The sequence below is a fragment of the Gavia stellata genome, chromosome 6 (genome assembly GCF_030936135.1).
Source record: "Gavia stellata isolate bGavSte3 chromosome 6, bGavSte3.hap2, whole genome shotgun sequence".
Taxonomy (NCBI): Eukaryota; Metazoa; Chordata; class Aves; order Gaviiformes; family Gaviidae; genus Gavia; species Gavia stellata.
The window spans coordinates 48496934-48518496 of record NC_082599.1 but is presented as its reverse complement, the minus strand read 5'-3'; the positions used below and the strand labels follow the sequence as shown (position 1 = coordinate 48518496).

Sequence of the window (21563 nt, the reverse complement as noted above, 5' to 3'; positions counted from 1 at the left end):
CATTAATGGAACACCTTTTGGAAGTGACTGTTATTCTTTCTGCAACATGGTCAGGTATTTGATAGGGGGAGGCTTTTAGTTTTCTTTTTCCCCCCCTACCGTTTATTTTCCCTACCTGAATAAAAGATATTTCCCTAAAAAGGAATTTGAGGAGGAATATGAGATATATCAAGATAATATCTCTCCTTTGATGGGAGAGTTGACTGACTTTTATCTTACTGGGGCCATTTAATCCAAGGATTTATCTGTTAGCTAATTGTGTAGTAATTTTTAAACATAATCCTTTTGACTATAGGCTAAGTTAATAGTGTTTTGATTTTAGTTCTTTAATTTTATGCCTGCCATATCACTGTTCAGTTGCTAATATTTTCCGAAGGGGGATTTTCATGGGCAACATTGTGAGTTTCGTGGGTGCAATTTTGCAAGTAACTGCACACACCAAGTCTACTGACTGCATAACAAGACAACATTGCACCCCCCAAAAACATGAGCTTGTTTCTGACAAACCATATCCCTCCAAGGAAAACAGCACTTACCCAATAAAAGCACATCAGCAAAGATCTGCAAGGCCAGAATGAAAATTACCTTGGTATGTGGTATGCAAGATTCTGTATGAAAAAAATATCAGGACCCTCTGAAGGATTTTGGAGACCATGAGCACAGTACTGACTGGAGGCCTCCCTATTTCTGGACAGGTAAATCGTGTGTGTAGAGGAAGACTTTACCTGGCAGATGCAGCAAGTGTGTCAGGCTAGGCTCCTGCATGAGAAAAACAGGCTCTTCACATACACAGTAAGTCTGATGTTTGGGATACACTTCTAGGCGGGCAGTAGCCTTGGAACTGCAAAAGCAGCCAGCTGCAGAGGAGGCATATACGCTTTGCCTTCCTAGGAGAAGAGTGCCCATAGTCAGCTGGTGCCTGAATTAGAACTGCATGCTAATTGAAGACTCGAGACTGTTAGCCTACTGGTGTCCTATGGTCACACATTTATGCCATTATTTGGAGTTTCCCTGTAAAAGAAAGTGGTTTTCTAAGGACACGGTATTAGCAAAGAAGGGGAAGGAGGGGCATAGTGGAGAACTTCTTGCTTCAAACTGTAATGAAGTCCAGGTGAACACTCCTTATGCAAATGAACAGTCCTTCTGCTTTTTTCCCCATTTACTTCAAAGGGCATAGCTCATGCATGTAAAGCCTTGCTCATGGAAATCTGGAGAGGCAGGTTCAACTAGCCTCCAGGTAACCTAAGGACACAAGACAGGATTCCACACTAATCTCTTCAAGGTCCCTAGTGATCAGCAGAGAAAAAGAGATGCCTGAGTCAGAAGCTGACATAGGATTTAAATGGCCTCTGGAGAAGATTACCTGTCAGACTGTAGAAGAAGCCTGGAAATGCTAGCCTCTTAATTTAGGTATCAGATGCGTTAATCTAGGTGGTGCAAATACTCTTCCCCCCCTAGCCTTATAACACCAAGGCACTGCTTCTATTAGTTGTTAGCTTTTCTCCTATCAGCTATTATAATCTGGACACTACTTTGTGAGGTTAATAGCCACAGATAGACTAAAGAAAAGACTAAAAACTATCCTTACAGAAAATTTTCTTGCTTGGAAATAATACTTTTCCTTTCTTTTGTACTTTTTTACTGCACTAAAGTAAAAGCACATTTTCAATATTAAAGCATAAATAAGTTCAGTGTGATACAAATCCTGCTGTAACTGGTATTTCTACTGCTGTGTTTTATTTTAAATTATTTTCTTGTTGGAATTACGTTTCTTCCTGTTTTCATGTTGTGGTGGGTTGACCCTGGCTGGATGCCAGGTGCCCACCAAAGCTGCTCTATCACTCCCCTTCCTCAGCTGGACAGGGGAGAGAAAATACAATGAAAGGCTCGTGCGTCCAGATAAGGACAGGGAGATCCCTCCCCATTACCGTCACAGGCAAAACAGACTCAACTTGGGGAAATTAATTTAATTTATTACCAATCAAAATCAGAGTAAGATAATGAGAAATAAACCCAAATCTTAAAAACACCTTCCCCCCACCCCTCCCTTCTTCCTGGGCTCAACTTCACTCCCAATTTTCTCCACCTCCTCCCCCTCCCCGAGCAGTGCAGGGGGACAGGGAATGGGGGTTGCGGTCAGTTCATCACACGTTGTCTCTGCCGCTCCTTCCTCCTCACACTCTTCCCCTGCTCCAGCGTGGGGTCCCTCCCACGGGAGACAGTTCTCCATGAACTTCTCCAACACAGGCCCTTCCCACGGGCTGCAGTTCTTCACAAACTGCTCCAGCATGGGTCCTTTCCACGGGTGCAGTCCTTCAGGAGCAGACTGCTCCAGGGTGGGTCCCCCACGGGGTCACAAGTCCTTCCAGCAAACCTGCTCCAGCGTGGGCTCCTCTCTCCACGGGGCCACAGGTCCTGCCAGGAGCCTGCTCCAGCGCGGGCTTCCCACGGGGTCACAGCCTCCTTCGGGCATCCACCTGCTCTGGTGTGGGGTCCTCCACGGGCTGCAGGTGGATATCTGCTCCACCATGGACCTCCATGGGCTGCATGGGGACAGCCTGCCTCACCATGGTCTTCTCCACGGGCTGCAGGGGAATCTCTGCTCCGGCGCCTGGAGCACCTCCTCCCCCTCCTTCTTCACTGACCTTGGTGCCTGCAGGGCTGTTTCTCTCATATATTCTCACTTCTCTCTTCTTTGGCTGCCATTGTGCAGTTGTTTTTCCCCTTCTTAAATATGTTATTCCAGAGGTGCTACCGCCATTGCTGATGGGCTCAGCCTTGGCCAGCAGTGGGTCCATCTTGGAGCCGGCTGGCATTGGCTCTATCAGCTTCTAGCAGCTCCTCACAGAAGCCACCCCTGTAGCCCCCCCGCTACCAAAACCTTGCCACACAAACCCAATACACGTTAATGCAGTGAAATTAATAAAATCTGTGTCTGAAAAACAATGTATGCCCTGTAGCCCATGTTCTCCTCCTAAGCAAAAGGGCATCAGCTCTGCTGTCAGAATGAAGGTTGTAAAAAGATGCAACTATGGACTTAAAACACTTGCAACACCACACTCCAGCAAAGCAAACCAAACCAAACAAGCAGAGAACTGTCTGTCCAGTCCAGAAGCTACCATAGCTAGCATGGCTTTTATCCACCTGCAAGCTTGAGAAGAGTGTGTTATAATAGCTTCAGGAAAAGTCTGGGGCCACAGATTTTAGATGGGTAAAATTTGACAGGTAGGAGAAACAGGGATGTATATAGGGGAAGAGGAGGACTAAAGGAGAGCAATAAAAGATGGCACTCTTATTGGGATAAAGACAGGATTCTCCATAGACTTTCTGTAGCTAATTCAGATCTGTGCATTGCATAGAGCGACCCCAGCAAAGTGGTGTGCCTGATCTCCCGAGTTTTACGTGTAAAGAACTTGAAGCATTCAAAGTTCAATACGGAAATATGCTTCTGCTTCACCGTGTCATTCTTCCTGTTCCACTGTCCCAATTTCTTTTTTCAGCCTATGATCCACATCTCGTCCTCTCCCCTGCACACTCTTTTCATCTTTCCACAATGGGATAAGCTAAATTCTATACCCACTGCCTTTGTTTTCTGATTTGCATTTTCTGTTTTGTCTATTTTGTGCTGGCAGGAAAACAAACAAACTAAACCTAAAGATTAGCTCATTGTTATGTTATGTGCCCAGGCAGGATAATTCCTTGATCCTTCATTGTAGCTTTGCACTGAGACAAGGAAGGCTCTAGATAGTTTTGTGGCAGATTTTGAGTCTTAATCAGTCAGATGTGGCTGCAGTGTGGTGTAGCTACAGGCCAGGTAGCTCCAAATTAGGCTAGCAGGACTTCAAGCAGTCTCCTCACTGTGGGATGGAACTACCTATGGGGAAGGTTTAACAAGATCCCCAGTTCCTATGAAAGAGAACACAAGCCATCTCAGCAGAGAGGTGGGGGAAATTTTACATACAGGAGACAAATATTCCGTAACTCATGCTCTGCAGGGAAAACCACTGAGATGAAGATACAGTGTGTACATAAGAGCTAGAGAAGCAGGCAGATACACAGACACTGTGCAATGAACTAAAGGCATGTTAAGAAAATGGCAAGGCGCACCAGAATTGTAATTACAGCAGAGAAGCTAACACAAGGAAGAACTACTGCAGTGCTTGGGAGGCATCTGAGCTGCTCTGGTGAGATATTGAGGAAACGAAAGCAAGCATTTGAGAGAGCATACAAGTAGCACCAGAACACCAAAAAGATTCAAGACAGGAGCTCTGTGAACACAACAAGTAAATTGTTGCTTTACAAGAAATGTTGAACAGCTAAGTGCAAACTGGTACAAGTTCAAAATTTTGGGCACTGAACTTCTGAAGACGTAATGTGTTGACTGGGCTTTCAGCATGCTTGTGAAAAGAATACCCAGGTGCCACTGACAAATATCTACACACAGCCCCGAAACCAGTCAAACAGTTTAGTTTATGCACAGGACAGGATGGAGTCTGACCTTCCAGTAAGGAGATGCTACTGCCACACTTTCAGAAGCATGTGGGCAGGAATGCCCCACACAGCAAAAGATAACTCTGCCAACTGTTAGGCAGACTTCCTACGGGGCAAAAAGGAAATATAGCAAAAGTGCATATATGGTATTGGTGAGGGCTGAGCAGTACTCACAACCAACCACCAGATTTATAATCACTGCCATTGGTTTGTCTGTGGCAAGTATACAATGGACAAACATAGAAATAGTGAAACTTCTGGTAACAAGTGCATAGGCATGTTCCTGTCATAAGACTTTCTTGTTTGTTAACCCAACTGTGACCTTATGTGTACATATTTTAGATAAAAGTAAATGGAGTGTAAAGGAAGAGGAGTAGATGAGAATGGATAAATGGGAAAAAGTAGTGGCAAAAAATGAGAGAATGACTTTATTAGCTTTAACAGAGGCTAATAAAGTAATAGCCAGAGTAACGGGAAGATCAGAGATAAATATTTTAAGCAGAACGTTTAAAGATTTAGGCGAGTAAGAGAGACTTTCAGTTATGAAGCTCCAAAATAAATATCACTCCTTCCAGTGAAAATTACAAAAGGGATAAACACAAAGAACATAAGGACAAATTTACATGGTATCTTGTTCCAATTAACAAAAACCAAAGAAATGACGTGCCAGGAGAATGACACGATGCTGACCAGGTTAAACGGCACAACAGGCAGATACTGCTCATTTTGAAGTTTAATTCAAAATGCTGTTTTCAACTGCTGATGCCTACTGGCCTTCTCCTAGTGGCTACTGTGGTTACTGTGGCCTTAGAAGCATTACACCTTAGTATAGCAATAAAAACAAATAAGCTAGCAGAGGAAACAAAACCAGAACAGTAAATTCTGGTGCATTTAGAGTATCAATAGCAATCAGGCCAAAACCAAAGAAGGATGTTTGTCTAGACGTAAGGGGTGAAGGCATTGCTTTGTACCCATATTCTGGCAACACTTTCTAGTAGAGCTGTATTTAATTCAGAAAATGGAATGGTAGGGAAAAGAAATGTTGTATAAGTTTGTATAACTGCCAAGCAGTTTTGTAATTCCTGTGACAGTGAGAGCAATCTCTGTTTGAGTGTTTTAAGTCTGAAATGACTGACCCTGGGAAGGTGGGGCCACAACTCTGAACTGGAGGAGGGCAGCATTATCAGATACACAGGCCAATGTGCAAAACTGCACAAACCTTCAAGTGACGATCAGCTTTGCAGAACTGTCTACAAGGTTGTGCCAGTAGGACGCTAACTATACGACACTAACAATACAACCTATCCTGATACCATACTTTTTGCATGGAATGGAAACGAAGTGGATGGAAGTGAAAGAGCCACTTGGACACAACTTGCAGGGATGCTATCATGAGGTATGGACAATTACAGACTACATCTAATCTTTGGCACCCAAAAGTACTTTCTGGTTCCTGGGCCCTGCCACATACCTTGTACATTGTACAGACTCTATCCATACTTTCTATGACCTAGTTTTCACTGGGAAGAAATTTGGTGTGTGATTTTCTCAGCCTGTCTGATCAAAGGTCCAGGATTTACATGTACACTGAGAGGTATTTCCGCTTCGCAGTTGAGATAGCCCCAAACTGCACCTCTAGACCTAGAATTTATGTACGGTAAATGTACCTGAAAACAGCAAAGTGTAAGAATTAAAGGCCTATGTAAAAATGAGATTCTGAGAGCTGAAAATTTGTGAAATGCATAGCTATGGCCCAAAAGTAAAATCTATTATACTATGACAACCTCTTATATATAAAACAGGGCAGCATACATCAGAAGCCCGGATAAAAACAGTAGAAGGAAGCAATGCTCTCTTCCTCCTCGCTGCACGAGGAAACACAGCTAGTTCAGTAAAAGCAGCTTGGGGAAAGCCAAAACAAAAATAATACCATGACAATGGAATTAATATGTGCTGCAATGGATAATTATGTATGTGCAAGGTTTACAAGACAGAAACAAACAGAAAACAGAAGAATAATAGGGGGAAAAACCCCCCCTTGATCTTACTGCCAGTAAACAACCATGTCAAGAAGTAGTGTTAATCCAGATTAGAAATGCTTGCATGTTTCAGAGTTTGTTTTTTGTAACCCAACTTCCTCGAACCTGGGAAATGTGTAAAATGTTTTGTTGGTTTTTTTTTTTTACTAGTCTCCATGAGAGAAATCTTAGGGTGTGGTCCATAATGTTTTTCTACCCCATTTTCCTCAAAAGAATATACCTCACAGATATAAGATTGGGTGTGATTGTATGGTGGCAGCAAAAGATTAGTCACAAGAACTTGAGAACCTGAAAGAAAAGGCTGATAAGAAAAAAACCCCTAAGCAACAAAGTAGTTTTAGCTGGATGTCTTTATTAAGCCTCCTCAAAACAAAGTCATTTAACTATTACTGATGAAATAAAGTATATGCTAATACTAACCTAATTTGGACATGGATTTTGCAAATACAACAAGTAACAAAATGAGATATAATTGGGGGAACCAATGGAAAAAGAAATGCATCCAGTCTGTCTTCACGAGTCTTCATTAGATCTCTTCTCCAGATGAAAAGGATGATGTGCTTTGCTGTAGTTACAGACTTTGATAAGTGTTGTGCACTATCATATTGTGTATCTCTGACAAAGATATCTGCCCCTCTGTCCTAGGCCTTTTTTTTCCCAGTCTTTCTTCTTCAGGTGGTGCAAGGTTGTAATAAATTGAATGGAAACTGTTAGTTGCATTTTCAAATTTCTGTACCCATAATTCTGCGTGATGACATTTGTATGTCACACTGGTATGTGAACGTGTGGTATGCGTCCTAGTAGACATTTCAGTACTGGTGTAGACTTCACATAAATGATGACATCTCCTTGCGGGAGTGCCATATCACTTAGATACTGGATGCTTCTGTGTGATGGCCTGATTACTACGAAGATGAATCATATAATCAGTCATAAGATAGAAGAGATTGACGAATGCAGTTTGACTTGACAGTGTACATGGCTGCATACTTGCTGAGTACATGAACTTGGGCCCCACAGGTAAGGAACGACACCCACTACCATTCCAGGAATGTCTTTATAGAGGGCAGGAGCATCCCACCACTAAACATAACTCCTACTCATCTCTGAAAGTAAAACCATAATAGGTAAAATTCCAAGCTATATCAGCCCATTGTATTATTCCTTTTGTTATTGAGCAATAGCTTCGATTTCTTGGTAAAATTATGAGGTTCACCTGTAGGTAAAAATTCTTAAAATTTGCGGCAGCTCATGGCAAGCAGCAGTGCACTTTTTCAAAGAGATGCTGGGCAAGGGATTGAGAAAAGCTGAAAAAATCTGCCTTGTGACAATGAATGCGCTAATTGCATTGTCCATACCTCAGTGTTGACACACACACTAGATGGAGGCAATCTAAAGGCAGCACAGAAGAGGAGGTGATGCAGCAGCAAGACGGCTGGTCCCAAGCTGGTGTGATGGAGCCTCAGACTGGATGGGAGATCGAGTCCTGCAGGGGCCCATCGAAAAAGCCTGAGGGGAGCAGGGGTGTGGAGAGGGAGAAAAAAGAAAGATCTTGTCCTAACAGCACTGATGCACAACACACCACCAGGACTCCAGCACCCAGCGAACAGCACCAGGGGCCTGGACTCACCTAGAGCCACATGCAAGACCTGCTCAAATCTGACTTTCCAGCAGCAATGCTTGTCTGCAGCTGGTGTAGAGCTAATTGAACATACCATGTAGGTGCTGATAATGAAGCCACAGTCCAGGTGCCTGCTGTCAGTGTGTCCCTGTATTTGGGCTGCCAAGTGTCACAGCTATTCACACTCTCTGTGGGGAGTCTCTCATTCAGCTGTAAGACCCAGCTGGTGGGCAGACCAAAATCATTCCCCTTAGCCAGCTGCTATAACCGTGAGTGGCAGAGGCCCTCTGTTGGTGTGCAACACCCTCTGTGGTCTTACAGTGCTGATCAGTAAATGAAATACCCAGCTACACTTGCTGATCAGACTGAGCTATGAGAATTAAAAGCTATAAGCAACAAAATCAAACAGAGTAATAAAGCCAATGAATCTGTGGGAACAAGGGACTATTTCTGAAGACCAGCCTACGACAGGTCTTAGTTTTAAGTAGTTATTTTTAGTTCAAATGTTTGAGACCAGTTTTCTAAGAGCATATTGCAGAATCAAAAGCTTGCTGAAAAACAGGCAAGTCCAACAACAGGTTTGAGACTGTTTCCCCTGTTCATATAGTGTGAGATTATGAAAGGTTTTAAGAGTCTCCAGTAGGTACAGTAACATGAACAAACAGTGAACAATGAAGCAGGCTTCAGAAAGAAATCCTTAAAATGTCCGTTAATTTCAATATGTAGACTGTTTAGGAATTATACATTGAAAAATTTATTTGATACAATACCTTGTTGGAGAATTATAAGAATTCACGATAAAAGTGCAGTTTTTTGTCAGCAAAGTTTGGCAGCAATTAGGAGCTTGATTTAGGTGTAGTGGAAACATTTTTAGAAGCAGCTCTTTCCACTGACTGTATAGGAGGTCTAATATAGTCCATCAAGTAAGGTAGTGTGAACATACCCTTAGAATACCCTACAGCAGCCATTAATTTTGATGCTAGACTCCAGCCCTTAGAGACCTCACTGGAACAGCTGATGACAAAAGGAAGAAAAAAATCTATTGATCCTATGGAATAAAGACCTTGATTAGACCCTTATGCAAAGAAGGGCTGACAAGGAAAACAGGCTGAGCTTTTAGCTTTTTACTGTCTGCCCCAGATCTGAGATGTAACTCAGAAGCTGTGATTCTCTTGACTTCCATTAAGGAATGGCTGCAGCCAAAGCAAGACATCTCCATTGGGCTTTTGCATTTTAAAATCTTTTAAGCATACTAAGGACTGAGTGCAGGAAAGACATCCCTTTAGTGCCTTCACGAGGTTGACAGGATGAGATACTCCAGAACCCTCCAAAGAGATGTCAAGGGGAGGCAGGGGCTTGCACTTTATTAGGTATATTCTCAGGGTTTCTCTCTCAGGGGTTCTCAGGCATCTCATAAGGCACCATCTCTTTCTTGCTTTCTCTGTACCTTTCCTACCTCCTGTGTGGTTTCTTTGATGTCTAAGAAGGATCTAAAAAGCTGCTCATGGTGCAGTTCAGTTTAACTCTAAAAGTCACAGGAATCAGCCACAAGGAAATAAGTTGGTAAGAAATCAGATTCTACAGGCTTTTCTGAAGCTTAATTCCAAAAAGTAAGTAACAGTGTTGTTTCAAAAGAAGGTCAGCCTCACTATATAGACTAAGTCATAGTCTTATGAGAGGGATTAAAATAAAACCCACAGTCCAAAAGACCAGGTTAGAGAAAAATAGAATCAATAAATTCTCCTAAAATATAACAACTGCAACTCAGAGCAAGCCAACAGAAAGTGCAGGTAATTCTGAATAAAAGTGTAAGCTTTATTCAAAAGCTCCACTTTTTGTTCAGGGGCAAAAACCATAAAATAAATTTAATGATTGAGAAATGTAAAGGGATGAACCTCATGTAAACTGTTCTTGATTCAAAGAGGTTAGCTAAATGAAAAAGAGAAAACAACGATATAAAAACCTTTTTCTAAAACTGCAGCTGTGAGTTGTGAAACTTTGAGTTCAGCTCCTAGGAGGATCCTCCACAATTTCAACATCTCTGCACATCTCACAGAGTTAGAAAAGTAACATCTGATGACCCATTTTTAGAAAAAAAGAGAACTGCTCCTTGATTTTTTTTAAAATGAAAACAGATTTGTTTGCTAGAAGTTTTCAAACTGATACATCCTTTTTCATCCAGGAAGAGGTGTTTTTAATCTTCTTCTTGTGACTGACAAATCTGTTTAGCATTACTCTTGATGTAATAATCCAAGCCATCACTTGCACCATAAGATATATGGTAAGTCATCTTTTATTTTTTTCCTCTCTCTTTTTTTTTTTTTTTAAAAAAAAAAAAAAAAAAAAAAACACATTTAGTAGTTGCTTAGGTAGTGAAATATACTTGTGGAATCTTACCAGTGTACTCATCTTTAAAAATTACCCTGGGGGAATGCATAGGATATGTTAAATGGAATACACTATTTTTAAAGGAGAGAACCACTTGAAGAGTTGAGCACAGGATCCAGGTAAGCAAAGAAATAAATGTCTAGAGAGTGATCTGAGTAAGAAATATAATGGAGTATGCCTCTCTGATTTTTTCCCTGAAGATGATATCTGGATTTTAAAACTGTCAGAGATAAAACAGCTTATTTGAGTGAAGAGTACTTATTCTTCTCACAGGATGACTACAGAAAATCTGACGTATTTTAAACACTCTGTCTGATGGAATCTCTTTACACGCAGCATAGCTTAGCATTTTACCTCCATTTACTACACCTTTTTAATTTTTACCATTTTACAGCACTGTGCAAATGAACTGAAACTCGCTTTAATAAGATCTTTGCCTCTTTAAAAAAAAGAGAGATCTGACCTGAAACTCAGCATGAAACAGTGACATGAGTTTGCTCAGCTTTTCTATGGAGAGCTTTTTTCTTGAAAACTGCATGACTGCTAGTCTCAACCACAGCAACAGAATTTGTATAGCAGATTACAGATTTCTAGAAATACTGCATTTATCTAAACTGTATTCAAAATAATAGAGAGCCCTTTTTGAAATATCCTTTCTTTAGAGCTCTTCCAGGATTATCTCTGGGTTTTTTCTCTAATGTTCAGGGAAGATAAGCCCAGTCAGATATCTCTAATTAGGTAAACAGCCCAGGTTGATTAACCCAGTGAAGCACTCTAGCCAGTGGCTAACACGGTTTCCTAAACCAGTGAGGTTATAGGACAAAGCACAAAAACACTTACAATTCCTTTTTCTGGTTTCCAAATTAGTATCTGCAGTTTCCATTGTCAGCATGTGCTGGATACTATACACAATTCAGGGTAGTAAGTACTTTGCAGAGAGAGGCTTCTGAAGCAAAGGCTAGGCTAGAGGAATGAGGCTCAGTTAGCGGAAGGAACCGCGCAGAGGGGAGACCACAATTTAAGCATGCAAAAAGGGTTGAAAGGAAGAAGATAAGATGCAGGGGAGATGTGGTTGTCATTCCAAGAAGGCACAGGAAAAGGAGGGAAGGCATTGAGATGGCAGTTAGCAGGAAGAAGGGGCTGTCATGAAAAGAATTACCTCAATTAATGTCAAGGCAGAATTTTGCAATAATATTTGCATGAATCCTATCAATCACATACTCATAAAATCCCACTCTGGGTTTATGACCCAGGTGCTTTTCCTACTCGTGTTTATGCATGAGCAAAAATGCAGGTGCAAAATGATCAAGACAGGATGTGCTGGGTCTGGCAGTGTGTTGCAGCCAGTCCCTCATCCCATAATCCCAGTATACAGCATGGCTGTATACTGACACATCTGAAATGGGGATATTTAGCTATATGCAGCACCAGGGACACTGACACATCTGAAATGGGGATATTTAGCTATATGCAGCACCAGGGACTTGTACTGTCAGGGCATGCAACATAGATCTAGCAGATCCAACTGAAGGGAATATTAAATACTTGCGCAGTGCCCAAGTCTTGTCATGTTTTGAAATGAAGTTAGTGTTTTGGACCAAAGAGTGTTTCATAAAGGTGCTTTTGTTTCCAAAAGAGTTGCTGGAAGTACTTAATAAATATAAATCCTCATATACTTTAAAATCAACTTATTTACTGTCAATACATCTGAGCCACAGCCACTTCCTTTACCAACAAAACCATTATCTCAGTATTGTAATGACTATGTAGTTAGTACGGCTGTGGAAAAAAACTGTTTCACACAGATTGCCAGAGCTTCCTGAAAGCCAGTCTTTGAGGAGTTTGACAGCACTTATTTCCTCCCCAAAAAACTGTATCTAGGCAAAAGTGAGACTCAACCTGTTAAAACTTGCCAATTTTCTCTTATTCCTTGTTCTCTAGAAGAAAACTTCATGCCAAACCCAACATGCCAAAGTAATGTCTGAACATGGATGGGAGCAGAGTAAACAGCCAGACTCAGGCAGAACATGAGGAAAGGGTGGAAAAAGGTTTGCAAAAGCAGCACCTCTTTTTGTTTACAAGGTGCAGATTTTGCTCCAATAAAGCTTCCTCCTTTTCCGGCAGATTCATATCTGCACTGTGCTGCATAAGAAGGCCAATGGCGTCCTGGCTTGTATCAGAAACAGCGTGGCCAGCAGCACTAGGGAAGTGATTTACTTGTACTCGGCACTGGTGAGGCCGCAATTTGAATTCTCTGTTCAGTTTTGGGCCCCTCACTACAAGAAAGACATTGAGGTGCTGGAGCGTGTCCAGAGAAGGGTGGCAAAGCTGGTGAGGGGTCTGGAGCACAAGTCTTATGAGGAGCAGCGAGAGAATTGGGGTTGTTTAGCCTGGAGAAGAGGAGGCTGAGGGGAGACCTTATCGCTCCTCTACAACTACCTGAAAGCGGGTTGCAGAGAGGTGGGTGTTGGTCTCTTCTCCCAAGTGACTAGTGATAGGGCAAGAGGAAATGGCCTCAAGTTCTGCCAGGGGAGGTTTAGACTGGATATTAGGAAAAATGTCCTCACAGAAAAGGTTGTCAGGCATTGGCATGGGCTGCCCAGGGAGGTCGTTGAGTCACCATCCCTGGAGATATTTAAAAGACGCGTGGATGAGGCACTTAGGGACATGGTTTAGTTGTGGACTTAGCAGGGTTAGGTTAATGGTTGGACTTGATCTTAAAGGTCTTTTCCAACCTAAATGATTCTATGATTCATCAGGAGCTGTAAGCTCAGGAGACTGAGATCCTCATTTTTAAGGTCCCAGGAAAGTGACCAGTCTCTTTCCCAAGACCTCAGCTTAGACTTAGGTAAGTTAACCACTTTGACACAAATTAAGATAAGGACATTAGCATTTTGAGCAATCTGTGCTTACAGCAGAAAATAGTCCTTTCACCTGAACAGTTTTGTCTAGAGAGACACAAAGAGACACTACAGGGATTTCACAGGCTGTAAATCAGAATGGACCACGATGAGCTTCTATCAAAAAGCAGACTTGGGCCTGCCCCCGTGTCACTCCAGCCAGGAGCCGAGTTTCTTCAGTTACATTTAGTCTTGCAGAGCTCAAGTGCAGAGAGAATGAAGTGGTGGTTTTGAGAATGTGGTCTCTGCAAAAGATGTCTGCAATCACACAGGGCAGACCTTGCCGTTGAAAAAAGTGCATGGTGGGGCTGCAAGCAGGAAAGGAGCAGACGATATTGCACTACATGAGCGGTCAGGGTTCACAGAGCAAGTTGGGGCAGACAGACTACCTGAAGTCTCTGTGTCAGGAGCAGTCTGTTGCCTTTGTCAAGAGAACAGGCATCAAATTGCCAGGAAAATGCAGATTTCAAAACCATCAACCTGCTATGAACAGCCACCAATCTGCCATGAAGTGCCTGACAAAAGCAGTCATGATGACACAGGAAGAAAGAGCAGCCTTTTTACCAGACAGCAAATAGCTCTATTTGAGTGGCTACCAAACACATTGATTTCACTTCCCCGCTAAGTGACCAGGAAGCACATTTGGTCCCTCTGTAACCGTCTTCACAAAATCCTCTTCCTGGCTTCTCACGGGACACACGGGAATTCTTCCATTTTCTCTGGGGGTCTGAGAGAAGGCAGATCTCCTCAACTTTTCAGAGACCAAATTACACAAAGCTGTGCTTCTGCATCTGGCTCACAGTCCTACCAGGGACTTGGGAAAGGGCGAGAGTTTGGTGACAGGGAGGGCTGAAATCAAAGTCGCAAGCCTTTACCTGCTCCCCCTATAACAGAACTTGCCTGAGGGCTTTCACAGCTCTGCTGCACACTCACCTCCCAGGCTGTGACTCCTTCTTGCAAGGGAAGCCCAGTCCCTCCAACAGTCCCCAAACCAAAACTGGAGGGACAGAGAGTTTGCGCAATCCTTGCACTTCCTCAATTACTACGTCACCTCACTAGAAACAGTCACTACAAAGGATGAAGGGCAATATCAAACAACTGCTACCCATGAAGAACTGTTAGCGCACACTCATAGTGATGGCCATTATCTGCCTTTCGCCTTTGTGCCCCCTCCAAGCCGCTTAGCCAATCTAAACTTTGGAGCTCCTGAATCACGGCTGCTGATCAGCTACTGAAACAAGGAGTCAAAACTTTCATCCCCGAGAGCTGGGAAGGTCTTTCAATTGACAGGAAGGTGCCACAACAGATATAGGTGTTACAGGCCACACTGAGAGCAACTGTCATCTTTTATGCTATTTGCCAAGGTGTTTGCCTATCTATTCTTCCTACAGGACTGCACACCATTTTCCTTCCAGAGCTGCCTAAGACCAGCACGCTTCCATGGCCTACGCCTGACCCAGACTCTGTAAGGACACAGCGTTTGCCATTTTAACCCAGACCAACACTGGTCACTCGCTGCTCTGCAACACCCAGGACAGCAGGTCCACCAGGTGGGTATGTTTAGTACTGTGCAAAGGTCATTTCCACACCTCCAGTGACCTGATTCCCACAGGCATTAAGGCTCCCAGGAAGTCATGAACAACCTGAACAAGCAGCAGTCGGTTATGTTTTACCCACGTCAAAGCGCCTCTGCAGGCACCCATTTACACTTTGCCAGGCCCTGGTCCTCCTTGGCTGAGAGCTACCGTACGGGCTGGCACGATGAGCAGGTGGCCAGGTCACAAGGAGAAGCCTGGCTTCACTCTGCATGCCAGGCACTGTGCTTTCCTGCTGCTGCCTTGCTGGCTCGCTCTGCCCCTTTGGAAAGCCACTGGTGAGCACAACAGCCCTGAACTACCCGCTGCTCGGGTTCAACTCATCATTCCTCTGCTTCAGGTGGGCTCAGGCAGCTGACAGGCTCTACTGAGGAGGAAAAACGCACCAGACAGCGTACACGTAGGAAATGACACGCAGCACACTTCCAACACGCAGCACCGTGACTTCACACGTACACAGAGGGGTTTACTGGGAGCTCCGCAATTTCATTCTCTTCCACACCTTGACGTAGTAATGCTTATGTGATCAACAGCAAAAAGCATTCTAGACAAGGACATCAGCATGTTTCATTCCCCTCACTGCCAAGCTTGGAGTTTCCTCTAGTTTAACATCCTTTTCTTCCTTTCCAGACCAACACACCATGGAAAACCATACCACGGACTTAGCCGACTTGCTAGCGACAACAGAATTTGACTATGGCGATTCAGCACCATGCATGGGAACTGAGGAAAAGCACTTTGCAGCAAAACTTCTGCCACCACTTTATTCTTTGGTGGTGATATTTGGCCTCACAGGCAACATGCTCGTTGTCCTTATCCTGGTAAAATACAAGAGATTGAAGAGTATGACTGACATCTACCTGCTCAATTTGGCAATTTCTGATTTGCTGTTTATATTTTCTCTCCCTTTTTGGGCTTACTACGCTGTTCATGACTGGATTTTTGGAGAGGCACTGTGTAGAATTCTCTCAGGTGTCTACCTCCTTGGTTTCTACAGCGGGATCTTTTTCATAATCCTGTTGACCCTAGACAGGTATCTGGCCATAGTGCATGCAGTGTTTGCTTTAAAAGCTAGGACAGTTACCTACGGCATCCTCACCAGCGCTGTCACGTGGGCTGTTGCTATTTTTGCTTCTGTTCCTGGGATAGTATTTCACAAAACTCAAAAGGAAAATTCACGTTATACCTGCAGTGCTCATTATCCATCAGAGCAGAGAAATGTATGGAAGCAATTCCTGACCTTAAAAATGAACATCCTGGGACTTGTTATTCCTATGTTAATTATGATCTGCAGCTACACACAAATTATAAAGACATTACTGCAATGTAGGAATGAGAAGAAACATAAAGCGGTCAAGCTTATTTTTATCATCATGATTGTTTACTTTTTTTTCTGGGCACCATACAACATTTGCATTCTCTTGCGTGATTTTCAAGGTACATTTTCCATCACTACTTGTGAAGGCAGTGGTCAACTGCACAAAGCAACCCAAGTGACAGAAACAATCTCAATGATCCACTGTTGTATCAATCCTGTAATTTATGCCTTCGCTGGAGAAAAATTTAGGAAGTATCTTCATAGCTTCTTCCGAAAGCAGATTGCATTCCGCTTCTCTAAATACTGTCCTGTTTTCTACATTGACACAGCTGAACGGGCTAGCTCCACCTACACACAATCTACTGGAGAACAAGAAGTTTCTGCTGCCTTGTAAGTCATGCCTAGTGAAAAAGTGGAATTGACTTTTGTGAAATCAAGTCTGTGATGAAAGCCTGCAGAATCTGTCCTGGACATTGGCTCTAAGGCAGCTGCAAAAGATCACAGAATACATATTTACCAAAGCTTGTCTTTGCTCATACATTTGGGTATTTGTACATAAATGAAAAGGATGTATCAAATTATCTACCTAGATATGCCAATGTGGGATTCTGTAGGGGAAAAAAAGTGTTCCATTTTTTTGTGAATGTAAAAGCATAGTTTTGTATTATAGGGCCCAAAACCACACAAAGGCTGAGGACCTAAGCTAGCGGGCTCATACACTGATTTTCTGAAGTGAACTGGAGGTTAGAAATTGACACTGGTTCTTTGGAAACATCTCTTGGCTGTACCTTACACAAGATATCTCACTCATTTAAACCTCAGTCTCAGTTGCATCTTTTACTAGCCTGGTTGTGTATCTCTGTAAATAATGGTAAATTACTGAGGTCTGTGATACAGCATCTTTACATGTGGTATGGGGAAATTTTATACATTTAGAAGAGACTCTGATATTTCAAGGTATGCGTTCCCTTCCATATGGTTGAGTACCAACCTCTTGGATCTTTCTCATAATAGTTTTAACTACTAAGTGTCGATATCTAAGCGACTTGAGAGTTTGATATTTCAGAATGCTCTCTTTTAAATCAACTGCTGTTTTATATGCTATTTGTACTAAAAAACTAATATAATGACCTATCATTGATCAGATAATCAATGTGTTTACAATATTTTAAAGATAAGTATTGGACATGGAGCTTTAACCAGGTTAGATCAAATGTGGATAACGAGTCAACAGGGTTTTAGCTTTTTAGTACAGTGATTTTGCTTGCCATTTTTCTAGCCTAAGTAAGAGAAAAAACTTTAAAATATGAAATGAATGCAGTTATAATGGCTGCAAAACCACAACAGCATTAGAGGTGTGAAAATGATTTCTGAACAGGGTTGACCCAGATGTTTTTAGAGATAAGCATATGCTATAGACATTTAAGTTATTAAAACATATGAATAAGTAAAAATATTCACTGTTCTACAGAGTCAAGGGCATAGAGCATCTCTTTTTTGTTTTAGAAGCAGGTATCATTTGGGGGCTATGACAATGTTTTTCTAGGCCATTTAGGAGTTTCACAGAGAGCAAAAGCTTCCATAATTACTAAGACTGATCGTCAAATATGACTGGGCTTCCCCTTAAAGCTCAGATCCTGCAAAGCACTTGAACACATAGAAAAGATGAAATAAGTATGGGGATACTCATGTGCTTAAGATCATACCATAACCACACTACTATTTGATTTAGGCCAAGCTGTCCTTTCTAACATTTCTTATACCTCCCCTAAGACATATGGTTTTGGACAACTCAGGAGACAAAAAATTAAAAAGTGAATTTTTGGATTGCTGTTCTTATCCAGCAGGGCAATTTCTGCTTCCCAACTCCTCTGGATAGCCTTTTAAATAATATTTTCAAAGAAGCAAATGTTTCCAACAGCCTCAAAGAGATTTTACATTGCCAAATCCTTGCGAAAGCAGGAAGTGAAATAGGGAAATCTCCGCTTATCAAACCACTTGTTTTAAGTTATTCAGTTTTGTCATATTAAGCACCACTGTTGGACTACATCCACAGGGGAAGTATAACAAAAGTATACTACACCTTCTAGTTTACAAGGTTTTCAGCTGCATAATCTTCTTTAAGGCACTGTGCATCAATTACTTTCTGGACTTTGTATATGCTTTTAAAATAGTTAACAGTATCAGTATAAGTAGAAATTGGGTAACTTCAGCATAAAATGACAAATATATACATTTATTTTTTAAGGAGATAGGAAGCTACCTGCAGTAACTTCTAAATAGGCTGGCTTTTTTTTTCCCTTCTAGAATACCTTTATGAAAATATTTTTATATTTTATTCTGCTCTTGACAAGAACTTTCATTTGGCCCCTAAGATACCTTGCCTTCAAGAAATTACTTTCTCTGGAGGGCTTTGATGCCAGGCGGGTTACGTATCTTGACCAGCCCTGCAGGAGCCAAGTACAACCACCAAATGTGCACAAGCACACTGACAAGCTTTTCTGAGAGGCATGTCAAAAATCAGCCCTGATCCTGTGCAGTGTTCTCTTCTATAGCATGGATCTTTCCCAGCGACAAGCAGCTTCCGAAGGGAAGAGCTGGAACATAAAGCTTGGTGGCCCAGAGAATCAGCAGCTTATCAAGAGTTTCTATCACTTTACCGAGATGGGACCACACTTCAGCGAATAAGAACAAGCCAGATTTCAGCTACTATAGTGAACTGTGATCCACATGCAAGGAGATAGTAGAAAACATGGTATTTGGTAGCACTGCTGGGGCATTCAATTAAGGACTCCACCAATAGATTGTAACAGTATTTTGTATTATACAATCCATTAAAGTTGGTTAACTCTTGTGTGTTAGACTTCCTGATCCTTCCCCTCTCTGCCCCCCCCCCTTTTTTTTTTTTAGAATAGCCCAGAAGAATGAATAAGGAAGAGAAATTCCTCTTCATAACAGGCTGCTATGATGCTAAAAGAGCAGGCAGGACAAATTCAGGGTTTTACAAGTGGACTAAGAAGCAGCATCATCAAATAACACAGGACCACCAGGATAACTCCAGTGTTCTTAACTGCTTGTCATTAATAATCTAATAATAAATATGCTATTTTGGTTGTCATTACATTTGTTTTCGTTTATCTTTACAGATGGGAAGAGCGCTATCTCACACAATTCACTCTGATCCTAGAAGATTAAGTGTTTTTAAAATAAATAAGCAGACAAAAGAGGGTTTAGTGTGTTTAGGATCTGCCCTAGTGACCGAAGAGCTAACCTCTAACCATTACCGTAGACTTGTGCACATACTTCTCTTCAGTTCTTAAGATCATGGTGCCATCATGTGGCCACACTGAAAGGTTTCACGCTACCGAGCATTCACTACCCAAAAATGCTTTTGCGCTTTCCTCTTTCGAAACTTTTCCTAAGAGGATCTTCTATCAAAATGACTACTCCCGCTACGGGCAGCATCAATATTATGCAAACAGCAGCAAGCCTTAGAAAACACTCATAGCTACTAAGAATGGAGGTCCATTGGACGAGTGGGCATTGTCACCTTTTAATGATTCAGGCAGATGCAACAGCATGATATGGGAGAAGTGAGGCTTATTTTAGTTCCTGCTCAAGTTCTGCACGCGCTCACGTTGTCCGGATTCCAGCTATCTGCTCTGTAACGAGAGCATTTAACACCCTTGTCCACAGCTTGGAAGTTACAAGAATAAAAATACACTCCCTACCGTATTTCATTTAGAAAGACAAGAAGGATTGATACTTGGATGGAAATGGGATGCTCACACTTCCAATGCCCCAGACCCTGGCAGCTCCCCCAGCAGAAGTCAGCAGCACCAATACCCCAAGCCTATTCGAAGTGAGCCCCTTTGAGGGCGTTTTTGGAGAGTATGTTACCGAAAATCGTAACCAAGAAAACTCTCCAAACCAAATGATAGCTTAGAAAGCTGACATTGGCTTATTGCAGCGCTGGGTGCATGCGGGATTTTTCCTCCTAGCATCCACACCCAGTTGAAATCATGACAAGTATTTAAACAGTCAACAAAGTTAGTTACGCCTACTGGTCCCACCCATTAGCTAACTATTGGCTAGGACCTTTCTTACTTCGTCTTAAAAATACAGTTCTCTTTTAATTCACTACGCAGGCCCAGAGATGAGGGGGCTTATTTGGGTTGGGGGCTTTTCTAGCCCATTTGGGGCGTTTTACTGACTTTGCTGTTTGGTATGTAAACAATACCAAGTCTCAAGGTTGTGTACCAGTCATTATCAGGAGACCCAGAAGCTCCTCCAAGGTGCTATATCTCAGTATACTGTTTATCTCAAGGTAAACAACATCAACATAACCCAATATAGCCAGTCACCACAGCCAGCCCGCTTCCAGGAAAACTAATGCATATTTCAGTTTATGTGATGCAGTATCTTCTTAACTTACCTGTACAAAGTTTGGACAAAGGGGTCTGTTCTTTGTATGCTAACTAAATTGTTTAAGTCTTTGGTATCAAGCAGGTGCCAGGCGCGCGGGGTGCCGGGGCTAGGGAAGCAGCCTTTCTTGCCACCTCCTATGGCAGCAACAATTCCCAGAGCGGAGAGGAGTCTTCTCCAGCTTACCGCTCACTAAGGCCTGCTGTGGCACCCCGCTCTCTTCAGCTGCGCACTGGCCCACCACTACCACACTAGGGGCCTGAAGCTGAGGCGACTGCACTGACCAGTAACCAGGTGCGATACGCCGCGGGGATACACCGGCGGGAGGAGGAGGAGGATGCGGCGGCGGCGGCTCGGTGAGGAGGAGCTGGTCGCACGCACCCACCCGTTACTCACCACAGATCACCACAGGCCGCCGCGCGCCCTCCCCGCCCTCCGAGGACGCGACCGACCGGCGGCAGAGCCACAGGCCCCGCGCGTCCCCAGCGAACTCCTTTCCCCGCTCAGCAGCACCTCCACCAGGCAGACCGCCAGAGCGCACGCGCGATCGCGTAACGACGGGGAACACCCCGCCCATACCTCCGGCGGCGCGTGCGCCTTCCTCGCTCTCCCGCGTCCCGCCCCGCCCTCCGGAGACCCCGCCCCCGCAAGCTCGTTCCCTCCCTGCGCCTGCGCAGTGCGACGGTCGTCGCTTTCCCGCCCGGCGTGGAGGCGCTGGGCAGTGGGTGAGGGGCCGGAATCGGGGTTGGGTCTTCGTCCCGCCTTGGGGCTGGGGTCGGGGTCGCG

At 43.2% G+C, this 21563-nt stretch overlaps 1 protein-coding gene across 1 annotated transcript; it reads left to right on the top strand.

Moving 5' to 3' along the window:
- Positions 1 to 14943: 14943 nt before the first annotated feature.
- On the top strand, positions 14944 to 16762 carry LOC104250526 (C-C chemokine receptor type 5). Its single transcript, XM_059818945.1, has 2 exons — positions 14944 to 14989; positions 15665 to 16762. Exon 2 carries the CDS (start codon positions 15676 to 15678, stop codon positions 16744 to 16746), a length of 1071 nt encoding a protein of 356 aa, XP_059674928.1. The 5' UTR covers positions 14944 to 14989; positions 15665 to 15675; the 3' UTR covers positions 16747 to 16762.
- Positions 16763 to 21563: the final 4801 nt, after the last annotated feature.

Excerpts from the sequence above, each read along its gene's own strand:
- LOC104250526 (XM_059818945.1), top strand. The coding sequence starts at position 15,676 with ATGGAAAACCATACCACGGACTTAGCCGACTTGCTAGCGACAACAGAA.